At 48.2% G+C, this 19,492-nt stretch overlaps 1 protein-coding gene across 3 annotated transcripts in view; it reads right to left on the bottom strand.

The window, feature by feature from the left end:
* STK10 (serine/threonine kinase 10) overlaps positions 1–19,492 on the bottom strand; it is a 118,515-nt gene that overhangs the window by 61,599 nt on the left and 37,424 nt on the right. For all 3 annotated transcript variants that reach the window (XM_033432065.2, XM_012533841.3, XM_004272000.4), the window contains exons 3-4: positions 7,201–7,249; positions 1,874–2,023 (exon numbers count right to left, since the gene is read on the bottom strand). In XM_033432065.2, the coding sequence (XP_033287956.1) occupies positions 1,874–2,023; positions 7,201–7,249 (199 nt within the window). The remainder of the gene's footprint in view (positions 1–1,873; positions 2,024–7,200; positions 7,250–19,492) is intronic.

The raw sequence follows: 19,492 nt of genomic DNA, 5'->3' as shown, positions 1-19,492 counted from the left end.
GGGGGGATGGGGGGGTGGGAGGGAGGTCCAAGAGGGAGGGGATATAGATATACATTTGATACGTTCTTGAAGGCTGAGCGAAGGTTTGCCTTGAATTCCCCAGAGCACATAAGACTCTTCTGTTCCCAGATTCTCCCTGACCTGGCTCTTCCCTGGCCACCTCCCTCCACCTGTGACAGAGCCAGTCCACTGGCAGCTAGAGTCAGGGAGACCCAAGTCCAAACCCTGCTGCTTCTCCCCACTCATGGACTGATCCTGGGCATCTCATTCCATTGTGGGCCTCAGCGTCCTCACCTGTGATGGGTATAGTCGCCTCCCCTCCCCCAAGTGTCCTCAGGAGTGCTGACTAAATGAGATGACGTCTGGAAAGTGCCTTGTCTGAGGGCTGGCATCTAGAGGGTGCTTCCTAAACCGATACAGATGCGTTATTTTTATTACCACTTTTTTTTATATTTTATTTTTATTTTTATTATCACTTTTAACTCTTCTCATATTTACTCCTGCATTTACGCAGGAGTAAACATGAGAAGAGTTAAAAGTGATTGTCTTGAGATGGGGGACAGGGAAGGGAGATGGTAGGAGTAGACGACACATGTATGTGTTATTTTGGTTAAAAAAACTTATTAAAAATATAAAGAAATTCTGACACATGCTACAACATGGACGAACCTTGAGGACATTGTGCTAAGTGAAATAGGTACAAAAACACAAATGACTGCATTTATATGAGATTCCTAGAGTAGTCAAATTCACAGAGACATTCAAGAGAATGGTGGTTGGGGACTTCCCTGGTGGTCCAGCGGTAAAGAATCCGCCTTCCAATGCAGGGGACGTGGGTTAGATCCCCTGGGGACGGGACTTAGATCCCACATGCCGAGCGGCAACTAAGCCCGCGCCCTTACAACTGCTGAGCTCGTGCGCCTCAACTAGAGAGCCTGTATGCCACAAACTACAGAGCCCGTGTGCTCCGGAACCCGCGTGCCACAACTAGAGAGGAGCCCGCGGCGTGCTGCAACAAAGAGCCCGCGCACCGCAACTGAGACCTGATGCAGCCAAAAATGAAATAAAAATAAGAAATAAAAATAAGAAATAAAAATAAGAGAGAGAGAGAGAATGGTGGTTGCCAGGAGCTGGGGGCAGAGGGGATGGGGAGATGCTGTTTAATGGGTACAGAGCTTCAGTTTGGGAAGATGAAAAAGTTCCGGAGACGGATGGTGGTGATGGCTGCATAGCAATTTGAATGTGCTTGATGTCACTGAACTGTACACTTACAAACAGTTAAGATGATAAATTTTGTTATGTATATTTTACCACAGTTGAAAAGAAAAAAACGGAGAGGAGACATAAAAAAAAAATTAATAAGGTTTCATTATCTGCCCCTGATGTTCTATTTTCTGTCTGGGAATGGATGAGGGCTGTCTTTCCGGCCATCACTCTCTCTCAGATTCTACCAATCAGAAGCAAGAGCAAAAGGGGTTGGGCCAGTGCCTCCTTGCAGCGCTGTTGGCCTGTAGGCAGGATCACTCTTGGTAGCAAGGGGCTGTCCTGTGCACTGTAAGCTGCTGGGCATCCCTCTCTCTACCCACCAGATGTCAGTGGTCTCCCCCAACCTTTAGTTGTGACAACCAAAGATGTCCCCAGACATTGCCACTGTCCCCGGGGGACAAAATCACCCTCGGTTGAGAACCCTGGATTAGATGCAGCCACGATGGGAACTGTGGCCCTGTGGCCCGGGGAAGACCGGGGAGGACCTCGACATCCCATGGGAGTGCGGATCCACACTCGCTCCCTCCTGCCCACAGAGGCCAGGCCAACACCCCCGGCAGGTGGCGCAGGGCTCTGCCTTCCCGCCTCGCCCACAGACACCCCTTACCCAGCCTGATGTCTCCCTCAAGCGTCATCAGCACGTTGCCAGCTTTCAGATCCCGGTGGATGACCTTCTTGCCGTGCAGGAAGGTGAGGGCTTCCAGCATCTGGCGGCAAACCACCTGAATCTGGGGCTCAGTGAGGCCTCTGTCCAGCTCTGGAAACAGAGAGAACTTGTCAACTCAGCAAGTGCTCAATGCAGGCAACTCCATGTCAGGCCCCTGCCAGGTACAAGAAATACATAAGCCGCCAATGTGGTTGCGTACTTACTGTATACCAGGTTCACTTCTAAGCACTTCACAGGGTACCTGCTTCGTCCTCACAGTAACACTATGGAGCAGGCACAATTGTTCCGCCATTTCACAGGTTAGGAAACTGAGGCTCAGAGAGGTCAAGTCACTTGCTCAAGGTCACACAGTAGGGAGTCACAGATCTGAGATTAAAAACAGCCAGCCTGGGGCTTCCCTGGTGGCGCGGTGGTTGAGAGTCCGCCTGCCGATGCAGGGGACACGGGTTCGTGCCCCGGTCCGGGAAGATCCCACATGCCGTGGAGCGGCTGGGCCCGTGAGCCATGGCCGCTGAGCCTGCGCGTCCGGAGCCTGTGCTCCGCAACGGGAGAGGTCACAACAGTGAGAGGCCTTCGTACCGCAAAAAAAGAAAAAAACCAGCCAGCCTGTCTTCAGAGCTCAGGTTTGCAAACACAACCTTTCTGAGGGGCAGAGACCCATTCTGTGGGCCGGCACTGAGTGTCAGGCTCCGTGCTGGGTGTGGGGACACAGAGAAGGGCATGGAAATGACAAGCAACTTTTGGAACACAGGGGGGTTGGGGGGCATGGGAGGGCAGGACAGGCAGCAACCCCTTTTGCCTGGGGAATCTGGAAGCTCCCCAGAGGAAAGGGCATTCGAGCTGTGTCTTGAAGGAAGAACAGGTGTTTGAGAGGAGAAAAGTGGGGCAGGGCATTCCAGGTCAAAGAACCAGCCAAAGCGAAGGCCTGGAGGTGACATGAGCTGGTGTTGAAAAATGTTAACTGGCCGGTGGTGGTGGTACCAGAGATGGGGAAGGTGAGGGGCCGTCACCAAAAGCCTCTTGTGTGCTGGTTGGGGCCATGCGTGCGCGCACACACACAGACACACACACTATTCACAACCCAGCGTCCACTTAGAGACGGCAGGGACTTCTTTTCTGAGCAGGTGAGGAACGCAAAGAAGAGTTCCACAGCATGTGCAAAGGACCCCGCTTGGCTGGCGGGGAAAGTTAAGTGGAGGTCGGAGGTTGGCGGGAGCTATGGAGGCTGCATTTTCTTTGAAATGCAATGGGCAGTCTGGGAGAGGCTCTGAGTGGGACAGAAATACAACCTGAGTTTTGCGTTTAAAAAATTCCTCCTGGTGCAGCGAGTGAAGAGCTTGCAGGGAACAAGAGTGGGCAGGGGGCTTGGCTGGGGGCCACACCGTGGTCCAGGAGGGCTAGAAGGTGGCCAACGCTTTGAAGAGGAAGGATTCCTGACCTGGGTTGGGGAGGGGGGAATGACAGAGTGTGGGACCAAGTGGGTGCAGTGGCGAGACAGGGTGCGAGAAGAGTCAAGGACGACATGCCCCACTCTCTGCCCCACTGGTCACCGTGATTATTGAGTTTTTGCTGCCGCCCAAGCTCCCTGTGCTGAGGTGAGCCTCACAGCCTTCAGGCTGCAGGCTCCCAGGCTGGTGGGCCAGAGCACTGCACTGAGGCCTCCCTCTGGCTGGAGAAGCACTCTCCCTTCTGACTTCCCAGGGCCAGGGCCAGGGTGGAGGTACCAACTGCACTGTCCTGGGAAGCCCGGCCCCAAAGCAGGGCTCCTGGACCAGAGGTCCCTCTCTCTGGGTCCACAACTGCTCCCCTTCCCAACTGCTCATCCTTAACCCCTGTGCTTCCGCCAGCAGGGGTCTAGGCTCAGAGCCTGAGGGGACCTCAGGGCCACACAGACTGTGCCTGAACCCAGCGCTGCCTCTTACTGGCTGTGTGGTTTCTGGCAAGTTGCTGTATCCCACTGCATCTTCATTTACTGGTCTGTAAAATGGGAGTATGATGATGGATGTAGGCAGGGCTCCAGCGATAAAGCATGTTAACTTCTCAGCATGGAGTACAGTCAATAAAAGGTGATTGCTGGTCCTGAGATTATGTCAGATTATCTGCAGCAATTTTTTTTTTTTTTTTTTTTTTTTTTGTGGCATGTGGGCCTCTCACTGCTGTGGCCTCTCCCGTTGCGGAGCACAGGCTCCGGACACGCAGGCTCAGCGGCCATGGCTCACAGGCCCAGCCGCTCCATGGCATGTGGGATCCTCCCGGACCGGGGCACGAACCCGCGTCCCCTGCATCGGCAGGTGGACTCTCAACCACTGCGCCACCAGGGAAGCCCTGCAGCAAATTTTTAAATGTCAAAAATGAGTCTGGCTCATGTCTGATTTACTTACATAAATGAAACAGGAAAAATCAAAGTGATGATGTGATGATCATGATCTCAACGCCACCATTTTTGGAGCCTTTACAATGCACTAGGCACAGGGATAAGGATTTGGGTACATTATTTCATTTAATCTTTACAATAATCCAGTGAGGTAAATAGATAAGACACATTTTTAAAGTCTAGTTTATTGAGATATAATTTACATACAGTAATATTCACCTTTTTTGGGTATAGACTTCTATGAACTTTGGCAAATGTAGGTAGTCACAAAAACAGCACCACAATTTATTAATAGAATACATATTTCCATCACTCCCCAAAATTCCCCTGTGCCCCTTTCACCCCCATTCCAGCCCCAAATCAATCACTAATTTGATTCCTGTCCCTATAGTTTCATCTTCCTCTAGAAAGGCATATAATTGGAATCACACAGTATGATAAGTTTTTAAGATGAATTCTTGATTACACAGCAATACATGAATACTTTCTCCTTAATAAAAGAAGCTGCAACATTGCAGATGAGTCTATTGCCGATGAGTCTAAGTCCCCTTCGAAACCACATCCAGACCCGCCCCTCACCCTACTGTTCCCAGGAGGGCTGAGAGCCAAAATGTTTAGCAGCTAGCAAGGCGTGGCCCACAGGATCAGAACAAACTAAGATGGCCACGTGGTGAAGTGCCACGTGCATGTTCTGCCCGTGCCGTAAAGGAGCCAGCCCAGGACCCCACCGCTACCAAGCCAAGGAACCTGGGATGGACCTCAGGAAGCCTGGACCCCAAGCCCAGGCTCATCACTTTGCACAAGTCTGCAAGGCGACGGGAGGCAACCTAGGGCAGAAAGGCCCTCTGAGCAGGGCGGGCATCTGCGGGACAGTCCACCCCTGACCACAGAGCTGCAGCCTGGCTCTCCTTGTCCCAGCTTCTCTTCTCCCACCTGGATTTCTAACATGATGATAGCACTTTAACTGCTGCCACCAAAAAGGAGCGAACCACTTGGGGCCGGAGCCGTCGGTTCCACCGGGAGACGTGAGACACAGAGCCCAGGGTGAGTTTGCCTGCTGGCTGAGCAACAGCCCGGGGTGACGCCGCAGCTGTGAATGAGCTCAAGGACCTGGGACTCATCAGTGCCTCTTCCCTCTCTGATATCCTCCCCCAGGTCTCATTCAGCTAAGCGGCAAACCGGGAGAGGCAGGCTGCTCGTTGGTTCCCATTCTCCCCTTTTTAAAATATCCAAACATACGGCCAACCAGCCAGAAGACCACATTTCTCAGCCTCCCTTACAGCTATGTGTTACTATCTTCTAGCCAGTGAGATGAAAATGGAGGTGTCATGTGGGGCTTCTGTGGTGTCTTAAAAGAGTGGCAGTGGGATGTGTTTTTGTGGACCTGTCCTACCCTTCCTTCTTCTATCCTGCTATTTGGAATTCTGATGTGATGGCTGGAGCTCCCACAGCCATCTTGTCACCAAGAACAGAAAATCAGCATGAGAATGGGGCCAACACAGAGGAAAGTAGGGCCAAGAGTTGGAGAAGGAAACCAAGTTCTTACAACAATGTTTTTAAAACCCTTAGCTCAAGCTGTGCCTGAAGCCTGACACCCTTAAACTTTTCAGTTATTAGTGCAAATAAATTCCCCTTCCCACATCCCCTAACTTTTTTTTTTTCCTAAACCAGTTTGAATAGCCCTTATAACCTAGAGCATCTGAACTCATACAAGACCATCATTTTTACGTTGTCAGATTCTACCCAGAACAATGAAAATCTTCAAAGCCAATCTCTGCTGGGAGAAGGTACACCCAAGGGCCATACCACAAGCGCCCGTATCCTGTTCCCTACTGTCATTTACCCACCTGGGAACTCTGGGAGTGGCAAGAGGCTCTGCAAGGAAAGCCAGCATTCTATAGCTCAGGATGGGAAAGGGCTGCCATAAATTTGAGACATTCCTGAGATAAACTGAGGGAGAAAACACCCTCTTCACAATAAAAACGTGGCTGAATGGTGCTATGTTATACTGAGGGCCTCTCCTCTCCTGAACTGCCCCAGAATCCCGGACATGTTATTCAACCTTCTGGGCCCAAGACTCTCAACCTCTCCTCACTCACTGCTCACCAGGCTGGCAAAAGCAAAGGATAATGCAGGGTGGGCAGCAATTAGGAACGGCATCCCCCAGACCTGGGTTCACATCTCAGCTCTGCTGTGTGACTCTGGGCGAGCTCCTTAACCTCTCTAAGCATCAGTCTGGTCAATAAAACAGAGATGCTCTTTCTGATTTTATACATGAGGATAATATACATGAAAGCAGCTACCACAATCTCTGGCATATAGTGGCCGTTCAAAAAATAGAGGTGATTACTAATACATATTTTTTGTTACTGCTCAAGCTTGCCTGGAACAACAATTTCCCCACTGAGCTCTTATAGAATGGGTGGGGATCCCCACCTTACAAAGAACCTCCCTCAGGTGTCTCATTTTCACCTCCTAGGAGTACTGTGGGGTCCGGCAAGGGAGCACCACACCTGTCATGCCGAGGGCTTGAGGGAGAGAATGACCCGCTCAAGGTCATGTGGCTTTTTGAACGGGAAGTGTTGGTCTTCCAAGTGTCCTGCATCCTCTCCAGTAACCCAGCCCCTGCTCCCAAAATGGGACAGAGTGGGGAGGTACTCAAACAGGCCACGGGCATTACTGGGGCAGAGGAGTGATGGACACCAGTTCTAAGCAGCGCCAACACCAGCACCACTGCACTGCATGAAGGAAGACTCACCCAGGGGGCTTCCCTGGTGGGCCAGTGGTTAGGACTTCACGCTTCCACTGCAGGGGGCAGAGGTTTGATCCCTGGTCGGGGAGCTAAGATCCCGCATGCCACGCCAAGAAAAAAAACAAAAAGCAAAAAACTCACCCAGCATGATGGCATCCACAGCTCCCCCAGGACAGAACTCGATCATGATCTGCAGAAAATACAAGGCAAAGTAACAATGAGCAGGCGCCTGGGAGAGCCACCAGATCCAAGCCTTCAAGGGCTCCCAGCCCAGCACGGCAGATGGAAAAGGGCAATTAGAGTAAAACGTGCCGTGGGTATTGACACAGGCCCTCCCTCTCTGGTCCACTCCCATCTTCACACTTCCTGCCCCACTCTAGGCTCCAATCCTTCCTGCCCCACTCTAGGCTCATATAGGAGAAGGCTCCTGCCTTCTCCTATATGAGAAGATGCTTTCTCTGTTTTTTAAAGTGCTGATAGAGGCGGGTGGGGAAGGCAGAAAGTGACACAGAATTTAAGGCACTCCCAGCATCTCCTCCAGCTCCAGGCTCCCGGCCCCTGCTTGTTGTAAAGTCCCTCCAACCAAGCTCAGCAGAGGCAGACACAGTGCCTGCAGCGTGGTCAAGAAGGCTCGTCGCCCTAAATATAGAAAAGGAAAAACCTCAGCCATGACCCAGCTGGGCCAGAGCCAGCTCTCCAGCCAGAGGACGGAGCACTAGCCTTAAGGTTCCGATGAGGCCTCTGAGCTTGTGGCCGCCTTCCAGAGGCTTCCTGGCAATGTAAACAGGAGGATGTGGTGATGCATGGCTGGACCCAAGTCCCAAGCCCACGGCTCACTAGTTGTGACCTTGGGCAAGTCACTTCCATCGTGTGAGCCCGTTTTCTCAGCTGTAAGATGGGGCTGCTGATGCTATTACTCTTAGCTGGGCCCCAGCTCTAAGTATATTTAGGGGGAAGGACACCCCTGGGGGCAAGAAACCAAAGGAGGTCAAGCAGGGGGCTTTAAGCTGGGCCAGGGACACCAGAGATACTGGGACCAGGTGTAGCAAGACTGCACCGCCCTCCCAACCCAGGACAGCAGACAGGCCTGCCACACGCTGTGCTACTCACCATGGGAGGGAGCGATGCAAGGGGGCACCCACCCACTCACACACCACCACCTGCCGGGGAGGAGAGGCCTGGCCTCTGACGTTCCTACAGTCACTCTGGTCCTGCCTGGCCATCGGAGCATCAGGCCTGACCCCAGCTCCCTCAGACTACCTCTCTACCATTTGGTGACTGTCGTCCTAAATAAAAGTCATCAGAGATGGATTAATGTCCTGCAGCCCAGAACACGAGGAAGTGGTACTACTTTCTCCCACTTACTCACTCATTCATTTGTTCATTTAACCAACCACCAATGAACCAGGCTTGTTCCCAGGGGTCAGGGTGACCTGGACACAGGCATTGACCTCTCGAAGCTCAGTGTCTCATTCTGCCTTTTAATAATCCTCAGCTCCACAAAAGAGAACCCCAAATCCTGTTAATTGCTAGAAAAAACCCAGCTACAAGAGGCAGTGGCGGAAAAGAAGCCAAATTTAGTCGCCAAGCAAGGCCACTTACTAGTTAAGTGGCCTGTGAGATGGTGGGATACACGCCCGAACCCCACAGGAGTGACAAAGTCATCCGGGCCTTGCCGGGCGACGGGTGAGGCTCAGTCAGTATGAGCTGTTCCTATGATTCCTTCCTTGAGCTCAGAGGTTCAGGCTTTTTTGGTTTTCGTGTTGTCTTTTGAGACCCCACGAAAGCCACCCTCTCTCCTCTCACACAGAAAAATGCAAACAAACAAATGTCTGTGTGCAATCCCACTGACTTCTTGTACGCCCTTAAGTCCCACCACCAAACCCAGGCTGGGAACCCCTGCTCCTCACCTGCTACTATCTTTGCGGCCTTGGCAATGAGCTACCTCTCTGCAAAATGGGATAATACTATGGATGCCCCCAGAACTACTGTAATGGTTGGATGAGGTGGTATTTATAAAGCAACAAGCCTGAGCCTCACACACAGCAGACACAGGACAGGCTCAGACGTTCCCTTCTCTAACAGGGGGCAGCTGAAGAGGAAAAGGTGCTAGTGCCTCTTAATTAGCTATGTGACCCTGGGTAAGCCACTTAGTGTCCCTGAGCCTCAATTTCTTCGTCTGTAAAATGGTACTAAGCTTCTCTCCCTCCAACATCATCAAGACAGTCAATGACATGCCCAACACAAAAGCCACACCAACTAATAGGCACTTGTCGAATCTAGCAAAGGAAATCACTAGAAAGTGTCACACTTAGACCATGTTATTTAGGCCTCCTACAAAAATATGCCTTCCCAGAACTACAGTTCATCAACACACCCGTTGCCGTATCAAAAGTCAGTATGAGAAGTGGTCAAACCCAGGCAGTTCCTGTATCTTTCAGTTAAACTGTCCCTTACACAACATCCTTACTCAAGGTCCCCCATGACCCCTCCTCTCCCAGCTCAGCACTAGGAAAGCTTGAGCACTGTGCCATTCTGGTTTGCTTCCTCTTCTGCAATTCGAGAGCTCCATGATCCCTTGCCCTTCTCGTATTTTTTTACTTATTATTATTTTGCCTTGGCTGCTGGGAAGCTCTGAGCTTAGCTTTGGTTTTATTCCCATGAATAAATGTACTGACTTTTCATTCTATGCCAGGATTAAACCTATAATACGTCACAATTTGCATATGGACCCCGAGGGGGTATCTTTAGGAGATTACTGCCCTGTAACACAGGCATCCCCAACCCCTGGGATCTAATGCCTGATGATGTGAGGTAGAGCTGATATAATAATAGAAATAAACGCACAAAAAATGTAATGCGCTTGAATTATCCCAAAACCTTCCCACCCACCCCCCCACCCCGGTCCATGGAAAAATCGTTTTCCACGAAACTGGTCCCTGGTGCCAAAAAGGTTGGGGACCACTGCTGTAACCCGCACTTCAAACTCTGAAGCTTTTTTTGTGTGTGTGGTATGCGGGCTTCTCCCCGCTGCGGCCTCTCCTGTTGCGGAGCACAGCCTCCGGACGCGCAGGCCCAGCGGCCATGGCTCACGGGCCCAGCCGCTCCGTGGCAAGTAGGATCCCCCCAGACCGGGGCACGAACCCGCGTCCCCTGCATCGGCAGGTAGACTCTCAACCACTGCGCCACCAGGGAAGCCCGAAGCTTTTTTTTGAAACAGCAGTCCTTGTTCAGAGTTAATCAGAGTGATGTTCCATTAATTAACTTCTTGTAATTCTGCCCAACTGTACTCTCACATGTGGCAAAATAAAGTTTGATTTTTCTTCTTTTTTTTTCTAAAGTTGCTTTTTTTTCTTTGTCCTTTTGGTTTAAAAAGCTTCATGTCTTGCTGCCTTTTATGTGATGCCAAAAAAAAAAAAAAAAATGTCCCTTTCATGACATGGTTCTCTCACTAGGTTCCATTACATGTGTCTTAACACTTTACCTTTCAGCTTGCCAGTGGTAGGGTCACAGGGGGCTTATATTATAAACTTCTCAGGGCTTTTACAGAAATGCATGAGGTTTAATTAATAAAATAATAATCTCAATAAAGGCAATAAAAACAATAAATAAAATAATCATCTTGATGTCTTAGGAAATTACTAAATATGCTGCTTAGAAAAGAGAACAGAAACATACATCAATACCCACAGAAGGATTACCGGTGTTCTGTACTTTCATGTATTTTCCATATTTTATTCAACTAATATGTAAAATAAAATTTTATATTAGGAGTACTCTTTTTTTAAATGGAAAGTACTGGCCTAAAATCATCCATGGCTACAGACGCATCTGTTCATCTGAAGGGGGATGGGGCTGTGCCCATCCACGATGAAGGCCCCAGCAGGACCATGCCCAGAGCATCCTGTGTTGAAAGGAGGCTCCCTCAGGATCCAGGGTTCCTGGGTACAAAGCTGACGGCCTCTAAGCCCTCGCCAAGCCCCAAATCCAACAGCTCCCAGTACCAAGGACCGACTCCTAGAACCCATCAGAGGCTCATCTATCACTCTTCCTCGAGAGGGCAGCAAGCAGCTTGTGACCGAGGTTTTTCCCAGGATCTGGTGAAGGGAGGTCTGTGATCAGCTTAACTCATCAACAGCTGAGAGTCTACCCAGGGGCTCACATTGCTAGGCAAAGTGGGGGCCACAAAAGAAGTATTTGATCAACAAACACTACCTGAGCTCCTAGTCTATGACAAGCCTGGGGACCCAGGACCATTCAGACAGGTCCCTGCCCTAAGGCCACAGGCAGAGGCAGACGCAGACAGAGGTGAGTGGTGCAGGCACATCGTGGCTATAATTACCCAGAACCTGTGGCCACAGTGGTTAACCCAGCCTGGAGCTGGAGAGCTTGATAAAACACAGATAATCGGGCCCCACCCCAGAGTTTCTGGTTCAGTAGGTCTGGGGGAGGGTCCAAGAATCTGTACTTTGAACAAATGCCCCAGGGATGCTACTGCTTCTCCCCACGACTATACTTTAAGAACCACTGCTCTATAGGAATTCGCAAAAGAGCGAGAGGTCTGGACCCTAGAGTCACATCTCTCCTCCGCCTACCAAAAACATAATGTAAGATGGTGGTACAGAAATCTTGGGGACAAACTGGTGGAATTACCGTTTCTTTTATGTTCCTTAATTAACCTGAACTTCATCATCAGTGTTTCCTTTACTTCTTGCCTCTAACCAAGGAGCTAGGGGCTTGGGGAGGATGTAAGACCATCCTGGTGAGCCTTTACCAAATGATGGTTTGAGAAGCCCTGGGTATTGGCAAAGAGGCTTTAGGGATTTGCCTTATTAGAGATGGTCAGCTTGAAACAGAAGAGTATTTCAATGAGTATTTTTTAAAAATAAGTATAAATATAATTATTTAAATACCCTCCCATCTTTTAAAAAAAAGATTTGTGGGCCTTTGAGTGTGTGTGTATCAAGGGGCATGATGAAGATCAGGTGGGTAGAGGTGACACCAGAAGCACAAGCAATAAAAGAAAAAACAGATACACTGGACTTCATCAACATTAAAAGCTTTTGTGCAACAATGGACACTATCAAAAGAGTGCAAAGACAACCCACAGAACGGGAAAAATGTCTGCACGTCATATATTTGACAACAGGCTAGTATCCAGAATATATAAAGAATTCTTAAAGTAAAACAATAAAAGGACAAATAACACTATTTAAAAATAGGTAAAGGATTTGAAGAGATGTTTCTCCAAAAAAGATATAGAAATGGCCAATAAGCACATGAAAAGATGCTATCACTGACCATTAGGGAAAGGTTAATCAAAGCCACAATGAGATACCACTTCATGCCTGCTAGGATGCCTAGAATCAAAAAGATGGACAGTGATAAGTGTTGACAAGAATATGGACAAATAGGAACCCTCATACACCGACAGTAGGAATGTAAAATGATGCAGGCACTTTGGAAAACAGTCTAAATGTTAACAGTTTAAAACGTTAAACATGGCATTACAATATGATCCATACAATTCCCCTCCTAGATATATATCCAAGACAATTAACAACATACCCATTCCACAAAAGATTCCAAATAGCCAGAACAATCTTGAAAAAGAACAAAGCTGGAGGCATTATACTTCCTGATTTCAAACTATATTACAAAAGCTATAGTAATCAAAACAGTTTGGTATCAGCATAAAAACAGACATACAAATCAGTGGAACAGAATAGAGAGCCCAGAAATAAACCCATGAATATTATGGCCAATTAATCTACAACAAAGGAGGCAAGAATATACAATGGGGAAAGGATGGTGTCTTCAATAAATGGTGTTGGGAGAACTAGATAGCTACATGCAAAAGAATGAAACTGAACCCACTATCTTACACCGTACACAAAAATCAACTCAAAATAGATTAAAGACTTGAATGTTAGACCAGAAACCTCATAGGAGAAAACACAGGTGGACATCGGTCTTGACACTGGTCTTAGCAATATATTTTTTTGATCTGACTCCAAAGGTAATGGCAACAAAAGCAAAAATAAACAAATGGGACGACATCAAACTAAAAAGCATCTGCACAGCAAAGGAAACCATCAACAAAATAAAAAGGCAATCTACTGAATGGGAGAAGATATTTGCAAACCATATATCCAATAAGGGGTTAATATTCAAAATATATAAAGAATTCATACAACTCAATGACAAAAAAACCAAACAACCTGATTAAAAAACGGGCAGAGGATCTGAATAAACATTTTTCCAAAGAAGACATATGGATGGCCAACAAGCACATGAAAAGATGTGCAACATCACTAATCATCAGGGAAATGCAAATCAAAACCACGATGAGATATCACTTCCCACCTGTCAGAATGGCTATTATCAAAAGGACAAGAAATAACAAAGTTGGTGAGGATGTGAAGAAAAGGGAACCCTCATTCATGCACTGTTGATGGGAATGTAAACTGGTGCAGCCACTGTGGAAAACAGTATGGAGGTTCCTCAAAAAATTGAAAATAGAGCTACCATATGATCCAGCAATTCCACTTCTGGGTATTTATTCAAAGGAAATGAAACACTAATTTGTAAAGATATATGCAGCCCTACATTCACTGTAGCATTATTTACAACTGCCAAGATATGGAAACAACCCAAGTGTCCATCAATGGATGAATGGATAAAAAAAGATGTGGCATATGGAATATCAAGGGACCCCAAATAACCAAAGCAATCTTAAAAAGAACAGCTGTAAGAAACTGTTCAAAGAAAGTTGGAAGTCTCACATTTCTTGATTTCAAAACTTACTACAAAGCTACAATAATCAAAACAGTGAGGTACTAGCATAAAAACATATAGACCAATGGAAGGAGACCCCAGAAATAAACGCTTGCATATGCAGTCAAATGATTTTCAACAAAGGTGTCAAGACCATTCAATGGGAAAAGGACAGTCTTTTCAACACATTTTGTTGGGAAAACTGAATTATCCATATGCAAGAGAATGAAGATGGTCCCTTACCCTACACCATATACAAAAATTTACTAAAAATGGATCAAAGACATAAATGTAACAGGTAAAACTACAAAACTCTTAGAAGAAAAAAAATAGGGAAAAGCTTCATGACATTGAATTTAGCCATGATTTCCTGGTTATGACACCAAAAGCACAGGCAACAACAACAAAAAATAAATAAACTGGACTTCATCAAATTTGATAACTTTTGGACATCAAAGGACACTATCAACAGAGTGAAAAAGCAACCCACAGAATGGGAGAAACTACTTGCAAATCATATATCTGATAAGGGACTAATATCAAGAATATATAAAGAACTCTTACAACTCAATAACAAACAAAAAAATTGGGCAAAATACTTGAACAGACATTTACAGATATACAAATAGGCAATAAATGCATGAAGAGATGCTCAGCATTACTAATTAGGGAAATGCAAGTCAAAACCACAGTTAGATATCACTTTACACCCATTAGGCTGGCTATTTTTAAAAAAAAATAGAAAATAACAAGTGTTGGCAAGGATGTACAGAAATGGGAACCCTGTGTATGTAAAATGGTGTGGCCACTGTGGAAGCGAGTATGGCAGTTCCCCAAAAATTAAAACTAGAATTAAAAAAATTAAAAATGGAATTGCCTTATGAACTGGCATTCCACTTCTGGGTATATACCCAAAAGAACTAAAAGCAGAGTATCAAACAGATGTTTGTATACCAATGTTCAGAGCAGCATTACTCACAATAGCTAAAAGATGGAAACAACCCAAGTATACATCAAGAGATGAATGGAAAAATAAAATATGGCATATCCATACAATGGAATATTATTCAGTCATAAAAAGGAAAGAAGCACTGATACATATGAATGAACCTTGCAAACATTATGCTAAGTGAAAAAAGTCAGACACAAAAGGCCACATATCATGTGATTCCATTTGTATGAAATGCCCAGAATAAGCAAATCCATAGAGACAGAAAGGAGACTAGTGGTTGCCAGTACCTGGGGGAGGGCTCCCAGGGCAAGAGACCGTGGGCTCTGAAAATATGACCCAAGTGCTTTTCAGCTCAGAAAACTGCTGACACTATGTGCCAAGCCCTGTCCAAGGCCCTTTATTCACAGTCTCTCATTTAATCCTCACACAGTTCTATAAGATGAAGACAATAATCATCTCCCTTTTCTAGATCAAGGGTCACCAAAGTTTTTCTGTAAGGAACCAGATAGTAAATATTTTTGCCTTTGTATTCATGAGCTCTCTGTTTCCCTGGAGACCTCAGCCCATAAACATGTTCAGAGGGTGCCCGACAGGGGAGAGCCTGCAGTCCTGCTGGCTTTCCACTCTGGCTGGAGGCCAAAGGAAACTGGAAACCTGTGTTTACCTCGATCCCCTATCAGTTTAGATTAAGCAGCTGTCATGGTGTAGCATAAGGGTCACGGTCTTGCTACATGATCCTGGCAGCCCACATCACCCCTCCTATCATTCATCCATTCATTCATTCGTGCATTTATTAGGCACCTACCCTGTTCCTGCACTATTTTAGCCATGGGAATTTAGCACTGCACCTGCACAGCTCAGATCAAGAAGTACTCTCTTCCCTCTCAGGCCAGTGTCCTCTCAGAGTTGCGCTGGGACTGGTTACAATAAAAAACTTCTTTGGGGCTTCCGTGGTGGCGCAGTGGTTGAGAGTCCGCCTGCTGATGCAGGGGACACGGGTTCGTGCCCCGGTCCGGGAGGATCCCACATGCCGCAGAGCGGCTGGGCCCGTGAGCCATGGCCGCTGAGCCTGGGCGTCCGGAGCCTGTGCTCCGCAACGGGAGAGGCCGCAACAGTGAGAGGCCCGCATATCGCAAAAAAAAAAAAACTTCTTTGGAGCTGTTGCAAATGAAGAATCAGCTCAGTACTCCTTAGGACTGAGAGAGTCAGAATTTAAAATCTCTCCTCTACCTGATCGACCCTTCAGGACTAAACCCTGACCCCACAATGCCATGCCAAGCTGATTTCCACCTTCTGAGTAACACACACGGAAAACACCACCTATGCACTGCTTCCCCCATATAGTCTCACTCTACACCCTCCACCTCCTCAGGACGTAAGCAGTTGCCCGGTCAGTTAACCCAGGTCGGTCTCAGTTTCCCCACCCATGACATTTAACAGGAATCAAGAGTTTATTCTGTGCCAGGCCCCTTTGCATGGATTATCTTACACTCACCATTTGAAGTGGGTATCCTAAAAAATGCCTCTACCTCATGGGGTTTTTGGGAGGATTAAACAGGATAATGGATGCCTGGCACTTAGAACATTACCTGGAACACAGTAAGTAAATGCTTGATAAATGTTACCAATTATTATCAGCATTTGGTGATACTTTATTCCCATTTTACATACGAGGAAACTGAGGTTCAAAGAGATTAAGGTCACAGAAATAGTAAGTAACAGAGCCAGGACCTGAACTGGGACGTACTTGGGTGCCAAGTCAGCTCTGTTTGTCTCCCCGATGGAAGAGACCTAGTGACCCCATCCTCTCTTCCTTGTGCCTCAAGAAGGAAGCCACAAGCTCGAGACACAGCCCCCAGGTGGTGGAAGAAAAGGCCCCTCTGTCTCCCTGCTCCAGCCCTCACTGGGCCCCACTGGTCAGCTCACACACACCAAGTGAGCTCGCTCACCCAGAGATAAGGGAGCCAGGATGTCACAGCCCAGATAAGAGAGGGCCTGGACCACCCACAGGGTTTTAGACATTAACGTGTACAGCCCACAGGCAGCAGGGCCAAGTAGCAGGATGGGTCAGCACTGCCACAGCCCGACCGTCCGCAGGGGACAACTGAGGCATGCTCAAGCCATACCCTGGAGACCACACGGTGCTCGGGGCGCCTGGGTCCCGTCCTTTCCCTGGCCCTTCCTGAGGCCGGCAGGAGTACTGGGTTCACAGAAGGGGCTCAATAAATAAATGTTGGCAACAGTCCTGGAAGTAAAATTAAATAAAATTAAACCTCTTCTATAGGTCTGGACATAGTCCCAGATCTGCCCCTGTCCTTCTGTGACAGTGCCATCAGAACCACTTTCCTGCTTTGAGCCTCAGTTTTCCTACCTGGAAAATGAAGCTTTTAACATCTGTAAGGTCATTTTCAACATGGACATTTGAGGGTACAAGGTGAAGGACATCCCTTTATCGCTGAATAAGCAGTTAATATTTATAAAAGTCCATTCATATCAGCCATTATCAGAGCCTGGACCTGGTATGTGAATAGTAAGTGTTCACTGAATGAATTTATGAAGAATGAAGAAATATGAATGAAACATTTCAGTGGCTTTGAGATGCCCGGAAATCAGGGCAAAACAGCCAACACAGACTAACACAGCTGTTTCTGCAAAGAAAGCTGGACTACAGCAAGCCAGTCCCCTCCCTCTTCTGCCACCCAAGAGAACAGAGATGATGGCTGCCACTACTGAGTGCCTAATGCATACCTCAGAGTGCTAAGCATTCTACAGGCATTCCTTTACATACACCTGTGAGCAGTTATACTTACGTCTATTTTACAGATGGGGAAACAGGTTTGATGGGGAAAGGGCTTCCCCAAAGCCACTCAGTTCCTAGGTGAGGGAACGAGGGTATAAACCCAGGTCTGTCTGACTCTAAGATGCAAAGATTGCTGAAATGTGTAGCCACAGGCAAGCTCCTTTCCCTGTCTAGGCTTGTTTCTTCTTGGGGTAGGACGGGTAGGTGCTGCAGTCACCCCTTCCTTCCCAGGTCTCCCTACCCTGAGAGGCAATGTCTCCTGGGCACGGGGACACCCCATCAGAGCAGAAGACAGAGGCTTCTGGCCACTCAACAGAGACCTGTAGAAAGAAGATCCCCCTCAAAAAACATAACAGTGAACACAAAAATGTCTCCAGCTTCTCAGCAGCCAGTCCCTGTAGGTGGAGTCCCGGAACCTCCAAACGTCTGAGCTCCAGGCCAAACAGTGCGGCCATTGAGCGGGGCAGCCCTCACCCACAAGGCCTCCCAGGAACGCCGGGCCTTCTCCTCCGCCTCCAGCTCCACCCACCACGTCACAGAGAGTCTGAGGAAGGAATCTGGGCTCCCCTCGAGACTGTGGGAACTGAGTGCCCCTTGGCAGGAAGGAAGGGCACAAGGGATAACCTTGGGGTTCCTAAGGGGAGGGGAGGGGGTCCTGCCAAGGCAACAGGGAGCCTCTAAGCCTGTCTGGCACATTCTGTGGCACCTCTGCCACAACCCCTGCGGGGAGGATTACTAGATGAGGAGACCGAGATGGCGCCACATCCAAGTGTGCAGGCCCAAGTCCCGAGGCATCTCTGGGATGGAACTGAGGTGACTGCAATTCGGGGTGCCTAAACCCTTCTGATACTGTCTGGCCCAGAGATCAGGAGCACTGGGCTTCAGGGTCAAAGTCCTCTGAGCTTGAGTCCAAATGCTGTCACTGTGTGTCTTTAGGCAACATGCTTCACCTCTCTGAGCCTCTATTTGCTCATCTGTAAAATGGGGACAACACAGTCTAACCGTGACGGGGTCCTGAGGGGAGTAAATGAGATAGCACATGTGAAAACAACAAGCACGGTGCCTGGCACCTCGCCGGAGGGTGACAGACGACAGTCACTGTCATCACTATGATGATTATCACCATCGCCACTCTCCTCATCACACCAGGAAATCAGGGCTGGAACCAGACTCCAGGCAGATGCAAACTGGATTTTCAGCCCCTAGGGGAGACACAAGCAGTTCTCTGTCTGCACAGACATTTTTCATCTATTTGACCATCTGTCTGTCCGGCCACCATTACCTAAAGCCAGGGGTGGCAAGGTTCGTGCTGCCATAGAGAGGAATGGTCCAGGGCCATGCCCCTCATTAGATGGACTCACAAATCCACAAGACTAGAAGTGATCAGGGTCACAGAAAATACAGACACACAGCTGGAAGGCCTGCCTGACTGGTAGGAAACGGCATTTTCAACTAAAATTGTTAAAGGTTTGGGGCATGTGAGATGGTCCTCAAGGGACAAGTAGGATTTGAAACCAAGGGGAGAGGGGTGGCGATGTGGAGAGGTGGGCATGGCAGGCAGAGCCAGCGCTGAGCTGCTCACAGAGCAGGGAAGACGGTGCAGGGTGGGTGTTCGTGTCCTATTACATCCCCAAGGGCAACCCCCAGTCTTCCTTGACTTATTACCCGAGAGACAACGTCTCCAAGGAACCAAAACACCTGAGTAAATAAGGTGAGCCCCAGGTTTTGACTCTGGAGTCAGATACACCTGGGTTCCAACTCCAGCCCTGACACTGACTAACCTTGGACAAGGGAAGACCTCGGAACAAGCGCAGAGATGTGAGCCTCGGTTTGCTCGTGTGTAAGGTGTGGGGAACTATAGGATCTGCCACCTGGGTAGTGAGCAGTGGGATGACTTGGGGAAA

The sequence above is a fragment of the Orcinus orca genome, chromosome 3 (assembly GCF_937001465.1).
Source record: "Orcinus orca chromosome 3, mOrcOrc1.1, whole genome shotgun sequence".
NCBI lineage: Eukaryota > Metazoa > Chordata > Mammalia > Artiodactyla > Delphinidae > Orcinus > Orcinus orca.
The sequence above is the reverse complement of the archived record's forward strand: the minus strand, read 5'-3'. Positions and strand labels throughout refer to the sequence as shown.